This window comes from Antrostomus carolinensis, unplaced genomic scaffold, assembly GCF_000700745.2.
Source record: "Antrostomus carolinensis isolate BGI_N321 unplaced genomic scaffold, ASM70074v2 scaffold3498, whole genome shotgun sequence".
Lineage (NCBI taxonomy): Eukaryota > Metazoa > Chordata > Aves > Caprimulgiformes > Caprimulgidae > Antrostomus > Antrostomus carolinensis.
This window is the reverse complement of record NW_010334824.1, coordinates 45,502-59,650: the sequence shown is the minus strand read 5'-3', so window position 1 is coordinate 59,650 and position 14,149 is coordinate 45,502. Positions and strand designations below refer to the sequence as shown.

The following is a 14,149-nucleotide window of genomic DNA, read 5'->3' as shown; positions in this document are numbered from 1 at the left end:
AAATATATATATATATATGTGTGTGTGTGTGCGATTGATACATGATTCAAGACACTTTTTGGAGAGTACTTCAAACTTAGCAATGCACCTCCATCCAGGAGTGAAAGACACATGTTATTTTTAGCCCTTCAGGCACAAGCTATAACTAAATCAAGTTACACGGTGATTTGGAGACGTGCAAATGACCACATCGAGGGGACAAATTAATCGAGTGGATTTGAACCTAGACCTCCAAATACAAAAGGCCAGTGCCTTAGCGCACCATGTAACTTCTGACATGGAATTTAGCTAAAATGAAGTAAAAAAGAAAGAAAACCAAATCAATTTGATGTATGCTTTGTACTGTATTGGTGAGTGAATACAAAGACAAGTATTCTACACACGTAACTGTTGAATTCATATTGCTATATTTAAGTTCATGTTTACTCTTTGAAATCCCCCCTTTTTAGAGACATGATTCCTCAGCTGGTTTCAATTACACGTAGAAGAGACTTAGAGCCAAGTTGTTTGCATGGGTGAATTTTATTTATAGTTTGTAAATCAGTTGTGGTTTTCTTAGTCAAAGAGCAAGAGAAGAGATTTTAAATGAGTTTAGATGTTGGCCTGTTTTGATCAATATTCAGTTTACAGAGGGTTTTATGGCATTAAAAATGGCACTTTACAGATAGCAAGCCTGATTCCCATTGCCCATTGTCAAGATGTCTGCCTGTAACTTTTGACTTGGAAGTGTATTGTATCTACTTGGGACAGGTGTAAGTAACTCAACAGACGCAAAGTAATGGGAATTAGGAACCAAACACAGATATGGAACTATGGGTTTTCAGATGAGCTATTCAGATACTTTTTCAACTGACTGAGAACTGCATTTTAAAAATACAGTATTTTATGAATTCAGTATTGACTGGGTTGATGATTTCATTAAGCACCCAAGATAACTCATCTCCTTGCTATTGTCATAACATAGATAAGCTCATAAATGACTTTTATTTTGCTCCTTTAGATTTTCTATAGGGTCTGTGGATATATAAAAAATAACATAAGTTAACATTTTATACTACTCATATATAATACTACATATACTAATATTTTCTACTAATATTTTATATTAGATATATCCACTCTGGTGCTCCCTTGACATTCTGAATCAGCCCAGAAAAGGCAGAAAATTCAGGCCATTCTGTCAGTAGCAGATTAAATTAATGTTAAGATTCAGACATAAACCAGAACCAGTAAGGAAATTCAAGGTCGAAGAAAACATTGGTAAGTTATGTAAAGTATTGCCTTCAAAGCGTGCTGCCATTAGGAGGAACAGGTAAAGCAGCTGAAGAAGGCTATGGACCAGACACTGCAACACATGGGACTAAAGAGAAGTCTTGAAATAATTTCACTTTTAATATTCCAGCTTAGTTACAAGAAAGCCAAAAAACCTGAGTCACACAAACTGTTAAAAGCCTCAGTTAAGTACATCTTAAAAAAAATTTCCTTCTAAGAGAGTAAATCTATCAGTTATGATATTTCTGAAGGACAATGCAGGTGCCATTTGGATTTTTTGTGGTCAGTGTTGCTAAGGTCCAGTAAAAGGGAAATTATAAGAGATGAATGCATTGGTTTTAATTACAAAGAGATCTATCAGAGAATGGGCTGACTTTGGAGAAAAAAAAAATCCCAGACATAGTAGCTTTACTCAGAGATGGGTGATCTCTGCTGTCTTTGACTTAAGTTGACATTGGCAATTTGGGGTGAATGAAGATGTGAGCACACCATGGGCATTACCCAACTACATCAAGACTGGCTTTCCTGGCTATCAAGAACAGTAAGTTTCACCAGCCTTGTGGCAGCGCAGACTTTGGCGGTTTAACTGGGACCTCCAGATCTCATTTCCTACTGATGCTGCTTTGGCCTTTTCTGCACTTCTGATTTCAGCGCTGATGTCCCAACAGCATTAGGCAGGCTGCTTTTAAAACATGCATCAGTCTGGAGTCCAAATGATTTTACTGATTTGGCCCCTGTGTTTTTTCTGTTCCTCATACTCAAGGAACACTCTAATATTTTCCAGGCATTATATCTCATACCTGCTACAACAATTATTTCTGTACAGAAGGTTTGTTGTATTTTAGTGTCTCAAAAAAGTCAAGTCAATTTTGCACATATTATCTTACTGAAAGGGAATAGAACAGGATGCAGAATGAGCACTCAGAAAATTAGGATTTTGAGGCACTTTGAATAGGAAAGTTTTAGGCAGAGAATGGAAAAGGTTTTCTGGTAGATTAAAGGAGGCAATAGTGCTATTTAAAAAGACGTTTTAGAAGCCTGCTAGAAACTAGGGATGAAAACGATGAAAGGAGTGGGGAAGGAATAGTTTAACACTAACAAAGGGAGCACTACATTTTCCTTGGGACCTGCTTTCATTTCTCGCTGTACTTGTGAATTCAGGTTAATTTTCACGGGCCTGTGATAAATTGTTTTATAGAAGGGAATTGATGAACCTTTTCATGTGCTTTGCATTTGTGCTTACAGTTACTACTAAAAAATAAACACTTGCTAAATCAAAACGGTTTTATTTAGACTAAAATGTTGGTCACTACAGCAGTTGCTTGTTTGTTGGAGACGAAAGAAGACCAAACACAGGGTAGTGCTTATTCAGAGGGACCCCCTGTTACAGCATTTCTTAATTAAGCATCTACGCCTAGGAGCCCTGCTCTCCCAATTTGCCTTTCCACACTAGGTGCCCTGTGTAGAAAGCACTAATTATAAACATTGTTGTTACTGCCCCCAGCTGGAAAACAGAGCAGTTTATGTATGAATAAGAGAGATTATCGCCCATCTGCTCCAGCCCATTATTCAGGGATGTGTCATTTTGTATGCTGATGGCAGCCATTACCAGTGCTTTAGTCAAATGGCTTTTTTTCCTTTTTTTTCTTTTTTTTTCTTTTTTTTCTTTTTTTTTCCTTTTTTTTTTTTTTAATATAGCGTTTATTTATTTACCAAGTTTCAGAATTAGAGTCTTCACCCCCTGCCTTCCCAAAATGCTTATGGTTTGTATCAAAATCTGGGCTACGCAGTTAAACTGAGTCAAGGCCAATCTGAGAGGAGATGCTCGCTTTTATCACAGTCTCTTGTTTCTGGTGGTCTGCTCTCCCTGAAGCTGGGATTTTAAAAGATCTAAACACTGTGTATAGCAAATGGAAAGACAGATTTCTTTTTTCTTTTCTTTTCTTTTCTTTTCTTTTCTTTTCTTTTCTTTTCTTTTCTTTTCTTTTCTTTTCTTTTCTTTTGGTAAAATAAAAATAGCAAGGCAGAGAAGGAGTGCAAGCTGATCATGGATAGCAATTAAACTCTGGGAAGATAAATAAAGCTCATGTGAGCTTTCCCCCATTTTACAGAGGAGGCATTAAATTTACAACTATTTGACAAAGTCTTGCTGGACACAACATGCCATCTTTCTTCATAAGTCAAAAATGAAAATTCCTCTAATACTACCGAACTCACACTTGGCTAAAGCTGGGCTCTCAGGCCCCATTCCGTGCTCGTCAAAACCAAAAAGCACAGATGCTGTGCTGCCGTTTCTCAGTCGACTGTGCTACACAGCTGGAACCTGCGAAGCATGATGCCAAGGGACAAGACAGACCAAGCAGGTTTTGCTATGTCCTCGCAGGTCGTGGTAGGTTTATAGCCACCAATGCAAGTGTGACAGGCTGGAGTTACAGGCACTGCTACACGCTCGAGCACTTGGAGTGAAACTATTTCTTAATTTTTGCTAGACAGCATTCAGTTGATGGACGGGAACTATTTTTCTACTTTTTACCTGAAATGTAGGATTATTTTTGTTTTTTCTTTCCCCAGAACATCCATATCAGAATCTACTTAACCCTCAGTGTGCGCTCAGGGAACTGCTAGGTTTTATGGAAACTGTGCTGTAGCCCAAACCGTGCACTCAGTGAATTGATCCAGGGTGGGAGTTTTACTTTACTGGAAAGACTTGCAGTGACCATCTCTGCTGTTTCACTAATGTGGTTAATTTGCTGGGTTTTTCCACATACCTCACAGATGAGTTTTTAAAGGCTTCAATCATTGCAGTGTTAGAAAATGCAGGTTTCGCAAGAAACTTACAAAGATTTCTCCAGTTATCAAAACGCAGATCTTGTGAGTAATGAGAAGGAAAAAAAGCCAGCAAATAACCACTTGATGGAAATTCCAGGGCTCTGGATTGATTGAGGAGGTGCATGGGCCTCGAGTGGGCTATCAGACCTGGATCCCTCCTTGCACCCACTCCAGAATAACCCCGTCCCACCCAGAGTCCCATTTTATCACAGAGGTTAAGCCAGCTAACAACCCTGGCACAGTTACACAATGAAGAAAAATATATTCAAAAGACTCATGCAATATTTTAAAAAATCAAATAAAAATAAATAGCTATCAGAAGGGTTTTAAAAAGAAAAGAGAAAGAATGCATTGTTAGAAACACAAGCTTACCAGCACATACAATGCATTCTATTTCATTGAACTCGGGAGAGTTTCTACATACCGCGTTATGTAAATGCATTGTTCAATCTAAGGTAAGGATTGTGTTTAGTGGGTTTAAAATGACAGTATATAGCTCCACATCTCACATGGAAAAAGAGGAAAATATATGCTGAGATCCTGTTGCTGCTCCGTGTTTCAAAACAGGAGCACAGGGGAAGCAGATGCCTTAACAAGCAATAGGGAGGGGGAGGGTGCGTACTTCAGCATATCATCTAGTAGATTTTCTATATACACTGTCCTTTTAACTACAGGGAAATTGATACTGAGCATGTGCGATGAAGAGAAAGCTGGCGATGTGGATGTGAAGGATGGGTGAAGAAAGGGAATGAGGGGGTGTGGCATCTCAATCAAGATTAAAACGAAACTGATAAAGCAGCATATGGACCGGATAACAAATCAAAAAGCATGTTTATCCACTGAAGGAACTGGTTAATGGAGACTGCCAGCACGTTGCCATGGAAACACTGACTGTTGGCGCTGCACCATCTCATACCTTATCCAATACATTCCTGGTTGTTGGTAGTAGTCCAAAGACCCTGATCTCTTGATGGTAAACCCGTGGTCCAGCTGAGCAGAGAGAAATGGGGCAACTCAGTGGATCGACATTAGGCTAAAGAATTCAGACTCCAGAGCAAGCTGTTCCTTATTTAGTGCATATTTACTGTTTTCACTTTCAGAAGGCACTTATCTAACATCCTAGAGCTACGTACTGAAGACAAAAATGAAAAAGAAAAAAAAAGTAAAGAAACAAAAGAGAAAAGATACTAACTCTAGATTCGGTCTCGCTAAATTAGAAGCCAATTTATTCAAACTAAAATGGAGTTTGTGGAATAGGTTACTTAATGCATAATGCATTCATTTAAAAGTCTGACAAATATCTTGTTACCTCCAAAGACAGAAGCGCCCTTTTAAGTTGCACATACCAGTAATGGAAAATTATCTTTTGCAATTAAACTGAGAGGTTTAATAATTTAATAAAAAATGCAGTGCAACCATCATCAGGCTAGACAGACTACACAAGGCTTAAATTAGACTGCTTCATAATCATGGAATGTGTAAAGATGAAAAGAATCAGGTTTTGATACCCCATCAATCATGGTAATTCATTTCTAAAAATGCGTTAACCTTGGAGAGTCAGACTACTCAGAGCCATGAATAACATTGTTTATCATTTCAGCTTACACCTCATGCTCAAAAAGATAACAGTACAAAACTATTTGGTTTAAAATTGCACCAATTAAAGTCAAAATGGAAAGGAACATAACATTATGTCCAGGAAAGTGTGCTCATGATATTACATAAGGAATGTAGATTTTTTAAGTTTAGTTTATCATTAGCAGAATCATGTGCATAGGAACAAAGAAAATATGTTGTTTTCTTTGATCCTTCTGTACTACACTAACAGTGGAGACATAATTTAGCTGAGTTAAATAAAAATTTAGGGGAAAATATCTCGAGGAAGACACTCTGCCTGCTTTAAATTTGTTAGGGGTTTTTTTTTCACATTTTGCTCTATGAAAAGGCCATTTTGTGCTTCAATAAGAGTGTGGCATATATTTCCAATACTGATGACAGTTTCTAATTCTAAACTCAGAAAAGCAGTTCAACCCATTTCTAGTTACCAACCACTTCAAGGGTAGCTAGGCGCTAACTGCAAATTTAAATTTTTCTTGATGACTCCTCTGCAAGTGTAGAATTTAATAATTTATTCAATTTTGTTAAAACAATACCGCTTTCATCTTATTTAGAATTATTTAAAGGACGTTTCCTGTTTAAAACCATGAGAACCTTGTACCTAGAGTCAATTTTCTGTCGGCTTAACTACACTGGTCTACTATTGCCATCTACTGGCTTCCTTGTATGTTGCACATAAAATACACAAAAGGGATGTTTTCTTAAAAAGCACATAAAAATATTGCCCTACAATCGAATAGCTAAGAAGTAAAATAGAGAAAATCGGAAAAGTTGCTTCTTAACAGGAGTTGAAACAATTTCGTTGGTGTGGAAATCCTACCATGAGAAACCCGACTGTGGACAACGATCCCAGGACAACACAGACAATAGATGGGAAGTGACATCTGAGGCACGGGTTCATCTTTAAGCTGAGCAAAACTCACAAACTAAACGTGACTTCTCTTCCACATCACCCAAGAAACCCTACCGCTAAAAGGGTCACTTGGAATTTGTAATTTTATTTTAAAATTGGCAGAACACAGGGCAACGACCCATCCTCTGCCTTTCCCTTTCCCAGACTGCAGGCAGTGGCCTTGCACCGGTGTCCCCAGCCCAGCGAGGACTCTGAAAGGGGCAGAGAAATGCACCAACTTTCTGAGCAGCTTTTTTCTTTTGCTGTCCTTTTAGATTCCTGTGAGTCTCCAGCTGGAGTTAACTCCAATTGGCAAGACAGAGATCTCATACAGCCTTAACAGAATGTTATCATTAATCTTTTCCTCTGTCTTAACAATGTCAAAAATACAAGCACAAAAGTGACAACATACAGGCAAAGCTTTAACACTTCAGACAAGAACACAAATTAAACGATGCTGACTTCCTACACAGAATTGCAGCATATGTCTGGATTGCAGAAACATTCTTAAAAAATTATTTTGGCTCTTGGTCACTTTAGCCACTGTCACTAAAGCCCAGAGGGCAGAGCCGCAGGGTATAGTTTTGTGGCAAAAAAAAAGAAAAAGAAAAAAAAAAAAAGAAAAAAAAAAGGATGACATCCCTGGAGAATTGAAGGGAAAGATCTATCCCTGAATTTTAAAAAGACCATTTAGTAAAAGTGTGGTTTTATGTTTTTACTGCAGTATCTTTTATAAACACCATCACAGAACTGCAAAATACTGTTCTTATTGGAAAGCTGTATGATAAATCTGATTCTGCAAATATTTTGGCACACACCTAACAGTGACAAGGCCATCCTGACACAAACTGGAGGGGCAGTAGCCCAGCCCCTGTCTCCTACAGAGACCTGTAGGCAATACCTGTGACCAGTTTAAGAACAGGACAAGTAAAGTGATCTTTCTCCTACACTCTCCCATCAGCAGTGTTTTTTGGGACTAGTTAATTCTCTTGCTGTTTTTAAAGCTAGCTCTCCAATTAAAATTTTTCTGGCAAAGCTATATTGGTTTAAGAGATATTTTTCCCAACTGACATAGTTATGCTGGTAGAACTTTTAATGATATATTAATGTATCAACAGAAAAGTCTCTTTGCCTGTATAGTTAATTTTGTTTGAGGAATTACCTTCTCCTACATCAGCAAAGGGAGTACTTTGCTAGGCAGGCATGACACATTCAGTATAGTAGTTTGTCCAAACTGACAAATCCTTTCAAATGTGGACAAACTTGAAGTCTGGACACATGCACAAAAACTTGTAGGATGTCTCTGCCCTGAAAGGTCAGAAACAATTTTAACTGAGGATTATCACATCAGCAAAGCAGATGTACATCTGAACCAAAGGAGCCAATGCAATGTAATTGGACATCGCTGAAGGAAGCGGTAGCCACAGTAGACTTATGTAAAATACACATGGCTTCTAACTTCCTCCTAGTCAAGTTGACCACGAACACATCTTTAGGAACTTTGTTTTCATATTATAGTTTTAATTGGTGCATATGACAAATACTGCTTGAGATCTTTGAGGTGTGTTACTTCTTATCACTGAAGAAAACAGGCATATAATATCATATCAGTGTGAGGACAAATTATGAACTAAATATCACAGATTAGCTATCTCTGTACATAAACAGAGTTATAAAACTCAAAATAATGCTAATATTTATCTTTTATACTATTAAGTTATATAAATATATGCACATATTAATACATTTTCACAAACACACACAGACACAGATGTGTTATATAATATATAGAAAGCATCTCTATACATTATATACACAAGCACTCTCTCAAAAAGTTACAGTAAACATACAGTCAGGTACAATAAAACAGTATTTTTGTAGAAAATATACTTAGTGCACATCTTTAGTGCTGAATAATATCTTACAGCATCTGTACATACTTTGAAAATTCTAAATGTAGAGCAGGCTTTGTTAATAAGATTTACTCCTATTATATTTGAGATTGCACAGTTAAAGGAAGATTCCCAAACATAAAACCCTCATGACATGCATGTCAAATATATATTAAGTATGTTTTCAAATGCAGAAACAACAATTCGAGGCTTTGTTGTTTTGCTTTTGTCTTTATTTTACTTATTAAATTAGTTTTGTAGAAAATAAAGGTAATTTATTCTTAAAATCAAAATTATCTAGCTTTCTGGAACATTACCAAAACACTAAAGAGGTCTATACTTCCCCATGTCTTCCAAGTTTTTAGAAAATAATTGGCACAAGCTAATCAAACCACTTTCTGAATTCTGTGAAAATATTCTAAACATTTTTACTTTATAGGTCAAGTTGCAGGATTAATCGTGCCAGAGTATGATGTTCACCCATAGAGATGATTACTAAAAATAATCTGTTAAATTTCCAAACACAAAAAAATAAATAAAAGCCATTAAGAATATACATATACATTTTTTTTCCCCTGATATATGATGTTTTGCAGTGGAAAGATTCACTACAGTGCCTTTTTCATTACTCAAGTGTCAAACTGCTGTAAACAATTCCTTTGACAGAGCAACTGGGGCAAAGAAAAAAAGAGGAGGGTGGGGAAATTAAAAACATAAAGGAGGTGAGGGATGGATGAGGACAGAGGCATAATTTCTTGCTTTTAAGCTTTGAAGTCATTAGCATGGAGGATCTGAGCAGTAATTCTCATGGACAAGCGTGCTGGCAGTCCATTCGAAAGGAACACGGTTTCAGCGAGTCTATACAGAACATACCTGCATTTCAGATGAGCAATGGGTATGTGATGTTTTAGTTGTGGGAGACTTGTTGCAGTATTATTGCTTAAAAATGAAAATAAATAAATGCTGGCTATGTTAGCTGATGACTGAGAAAATCTAGGAAAAGCATGAGGAACAACTTGCTTCCATGTTGAAGACGTTCAGGGTTGGAAAGAGTAAAGAAAAAATGAGAGAGCACAGCTTGAAATTTTAAGTACTTATGCCAAGAAACTTTGAGAGAGTACCCATTTTGCTGCACAAACCGTTCACACCTGTGAGCCAGATTGCATGTGCTGAGCTGAGTTTACTTCATGCTGATTTAACTCACCACTGGAGGGTCTGAGCTGAGAAACATGAAAGTGGAAACAGTACAAGAAAGTGTACATGTGCAGTCACACCACCTGCAATTTATGGAAGCTGGGAATGAACACTGAGTAATCTGATATGGGAATGGTTATGTTTAACATGTCACTTATTTTTAGTGACTATTTGGAGCGTTAACATTAGCATGAGTAATAAAGAAAAGCTTACAAACACAGGCAGATGTATCAAAAATGTAAAGGATGTGCACGTTGCTACTCAATGGCATTAGTATGAATATATTCTGTGCGCATGTATATCTAACACACATGTTCATCTTTGGGAAAAAAAGGCAAATGTATGTGATGTATGCTATACTGGGGATGCCATTGAAATCTCAGTTAAGCTTGGTCAAAAGTTTGGTCAAGCTTGGTTTCAGAAGCTCCAACACATTCTAACCTGGAACGCATAAACTAGAATTGCAATGTGACAGAAGGCAGCAAGGAGCTCCAGTAAGTCTTTACCCAATTAAGTCCTTCTGCCTAAAGGGAAGCAGCTCGAATGTGACAGTACAATAAAATGCTGCTGCTCAGCTAAATTCGCAGTGGCTAGACTTGTATCAACTAGGAAGGTAGCAGTGAGGCATCATAGTTCTCTTTGATGTCTTCAGAGGAGAGAAACTCAAGCTGCCACACAGATTTTCTGTGACAATTTTGAAGTAATTTCCACTCAATGTAAAGTGCTGCTGTCCTTCTGCTACAACCTCTGTGTGACCTCAATCCATGTGATGACTCTGCTGCCATGTAAAACGCCATGATCCCATAGCTGTTGAATCTATATTGGAGTTAGGTCCACTGATCTTCTGGTAAAATGTGGAAGTGTGGGTACTGCTAGATCTCCTGGGGCTGTTAAATAACAATGTGACTCACAAGGAGAATCAATTGAGAAATTGTGAAGAATACCAGTCTAACTGCGTTTATATTAATTAGACACTTGAATTATCTAAAGATTAACCCTCTTTGGTTTCTTTTGGTGGCATGTCCTAAACACACACTGTCTTGTGGACACATATTTAAGTATTTCAGCTGTGTATTTCAGATGCTTACTGCTATGACAGAAACTCCAGCTGCTGTGCTGTTCAGTTTAGGGCCTGTGTTGAAATGCTTCTTTATCTTCCCAGCTACTGAGAGCTGATGTTCGTTCTCTGGAAGGACATCATCCTGCAGAGAAATAAAGCCAAATAGAACTTCAGAGACAAAAGGTGAAATAAAGGAATTACAAGGTGATTCTGATGGCACCTGTCAATACAGAAAAGTTTACAAAAAAGTCTGTAATGAAATATGTGCTAGTCATTGTCTCCACTGATATATCTAAGGTATTTATAAGATGAACATCATATTATGTCCTGAATGAGCCTCTCTCTTTTACCCAATATCTTCCTCCCAAACTTTAGGTAACGTTAATTAATAATAATTGTAAAATATTTTATTATGCTTTCTACCATTGCCCAGTTATTTTTAGGTCCATTAACATTTCAAAGCTTGATAAGCTCAGACTTGTTTATGATTCTGTTTACTTGTCACATAAAGTTAAAGATAATGACCTCAAAAGTAGAAAGAGCCCATGAGATTATAGAAACTCTGTTTTGGTAGGATGCAGGAAAGTACCTCCAAAAGCCCTGTGAGATACCAATAAGCTCCCTGTCTCATTGTAAAAGTTACAAACTCAGGGACTATGGGGTTAGGTGAATGTTCCAGCCATGGCTTAGTGAGTCCCACGGTGAGGAAACTCAGGCAAGATGGGAGCTGAGACATGCCTCAGCTGAGACTCTCAGGGCGAGTGAGCATAGGACCTCACCAACATCAGGATGTATCATCGCAAACGTCTGCAGGCCAGGTTAGGCATGGGCTTACAGCTTGCTGTGGCTTTCCCTGCAGACTATGACTGTACTGTACAAAAACCATAGTCAAACAAAGCTACCTCTGCAAATCGAATCTCTGACTAACTGATAATAAGGGACAGCAATTCCTTCCCCCAGTCCCGAGGCACACAAGCATGGGATGCCATGGGGAAAGGACAGACAGAGCTACAGACTGCCTGGGAAAGCAGAAAAGGGCTGGAGCCAGCTGTGGGTGGCCTCTTCTTCCTTGCTGAAAGACACGTGTTCTTAACTTGAGCTAACCTGAGGTAAAAGCAGGCACACAACTACATGGCCAAGCAGAGGCAGACACATGTTCTGCTGTAGCGTGCACCACGTGAGGCAGCTGTGCTCGAGTTTCAGCCCAGAAGCCATGCAGCTGGGCTGGGAGGTGTCTCCTTCCAGCTGAGACATCCCCCTTCACAGAGCAAAGCCGTCTATCTGCACCTAGGCACGCAGGCATCCTCGACGCTGAAGCAAAACCCTGGCAGAAAGAAGGGAGCTTGCAGTTTCACACAAGATACTGGGTTGAATTAAAGCTCAAAAAAAGAAAGGACTATTTTAGAAATTGCAAATGAGGCCCTTAGGCCTAAAAAAAGTGCAAAAAGCCAATGCTCAGTGAGACTTCCCTGATACTAGAATATGCAGGATTTCAGCCAACAATATGTAGAATAGGCAGAACAGGCAATAAAATGCAGGACAGGCAGAATATGCAGGACATCAGGCCACTGGCCATCTGCAGTGGTCATCCCAAGCTAGTACTGCCTGGTATGTGTAGCTAACAACAGTTGAAAAAGTCCTTAAAAATCCACTTAAGTGACATCCTAGCAGAATACATGCAAACAAGAGACAAGATTAGAATACAGAGAGATGACAGACACTTTTTTCTGGCTTTGCAGCAATTCCGAGTAGATTTAAAGAGTTACAGAGTTGCTGCAGTAAATCATTAGTTAGTGAACATATGGGAATTTTAGGGAGGTTGGTTAGGGTTTGTTATTTATTTAGCTTGGGGAGTTTGTGTTAGAGATCCCTCACTCACCCCTTAACAAAATGTCTCAGCTGGTAAAATATGGTCAAGTGCACACAGCTGCAAAACACAAAACAAAACAATACAAGCCAGTAGCTGATTATTGTCTAGCACTGGGGAGCCTTGGCTCAGTGGTATATGACCCCTAAAAATAACCTGCTTTCCGCTGACCTTGCCTTTCCCAGAAGAAAGCTAGTCTGCGAAGTGAACTCCTCTTCACTCGAGGAGGGGAAAAGAAATAATCATTCTCTTGGCTTTCTTGACATGAAAGCCTGCCAAACTTTCATGTAGTCTTGTCAAAAGACTAAATTACGGAGAAGACAATAGTTACCATGACTGTGGTAATATTTTATTGGTGAAGCACCATACCCACAGTTCCAGCTGCAATGCGCCAGAGACACATAGTTTGGGCTCCAGCTTTTATATGAAATATTTTCCAGCTCAATTTAAGATGCAGCATAGGGATATATGGGAATTACTCTACCGGTATTAAATTTTCTTACTACTGTGGGTGCTACCTGATGTTTAGTAGTTATCTTTATTTTTATTCCAATGTGCTTTATAAGCAAGCTAATATATATTAGTTGACCCCTGGAATCACTTCAGCCAACAATAAAATAGATAGATATTGAGGGTGAGAGATGACAGATGTTTAACTACATACAAAACAAGCTGCTCTGCAGTTTAAAAAGGCAAGAAGTGAAAAAAAACCCCAAAACATCAGATTCACCAGAATCAGCACGGTAAGTTGTACAACTGGAGAACAGGCTAAGCATTGCTGACAAGAATTTAATCAGGTTGCTGTAAGGGAAAGGATGTCAGCCCCCAAAGAGGTTAGCTGTTCCTTTCCCCTATTTTTACCTCTTGCTATAGGAACTACTTCTTGCAGTAGGTTAGGATCACAGAATTTGATCTCAGCTTTAGCAGTCAGGACAAGATCTTTTAAAGATAACTAGTGATTTTCGGTGCTCAACTCTGGGAACTTTAAAGGGTCATGGGCTTCAGAAAATGTTGACTGCTGATGCTCTGAAAGAAGTACTCTCCTGAGCATGTCTCAGAAGTTGAGCAGTCAGAATCCTTTGACAATTTGAAAACTCTGGTCCAGAATTTGAGATTTGTACAATATAAACTGCTTGGGATCTTAAGATACTTTTGTTGTTGTTGTTTGTTTATTTTTAATCAGCCTCCACGAATGACCTTTCATGGTCTATTTGCAAGAAAACTTTTTTTTTTTTTTAATAAAAAAGGTGCAGAGGGTCTTGGCACCATTTGAGTAATTAATAAACACCATTTTCATGTTTGCATTGCTCTCTATGGTAGGAGATATTGTCACTCAAAGGAAAAACAAGTGTTAAAAAGATGGAACAAAGTTGAGGATTCCCAAAATCTCAAGCACTCAGATCCATTTCATAAGCCAGTGATGAGAACTTTACTTTCCAGGTCTAAAAGCATCAGATGAATAGGTCATTATATAAAAACAGTAGAAAATTAGAGCAAATAGAAGTGCTGGAAAAAACTTTTGGTCT

The 14,149-nt window shown here is 38.3% G+C and overlaps 1 protein-coding gene across 1 annotated transcript in view; it reads right to left on the bottom strand.

The window, feature by feature from the left end:
- Window positions 1-4,993: 4,993 nt before the first annotated feature.
- Window positions 4,994-14,149, bottom strand: part of DCLK1 (doublecortin like kinase 1) — a gene marked incomplete at its 3' end in the record, with an annotated part of 53,544 nt that continues 44,388 nt past the window's right edge. The window contains exons 12-13 of the mRNA XM_010174298.2: window positions 10,785-10,898; window positions 4,994-5,091 (exon numbers count right to left, since the gene is read on the bottom strand). Coding sequence (XP_010172600.1) covers window positions 4,994-5,091; window positions 10,785-10,898 — 212 coding nt within the window. The remainder of the gene's footprint in view (window positions 5,092-10,784; window positions 10,899-14,149) is intronic.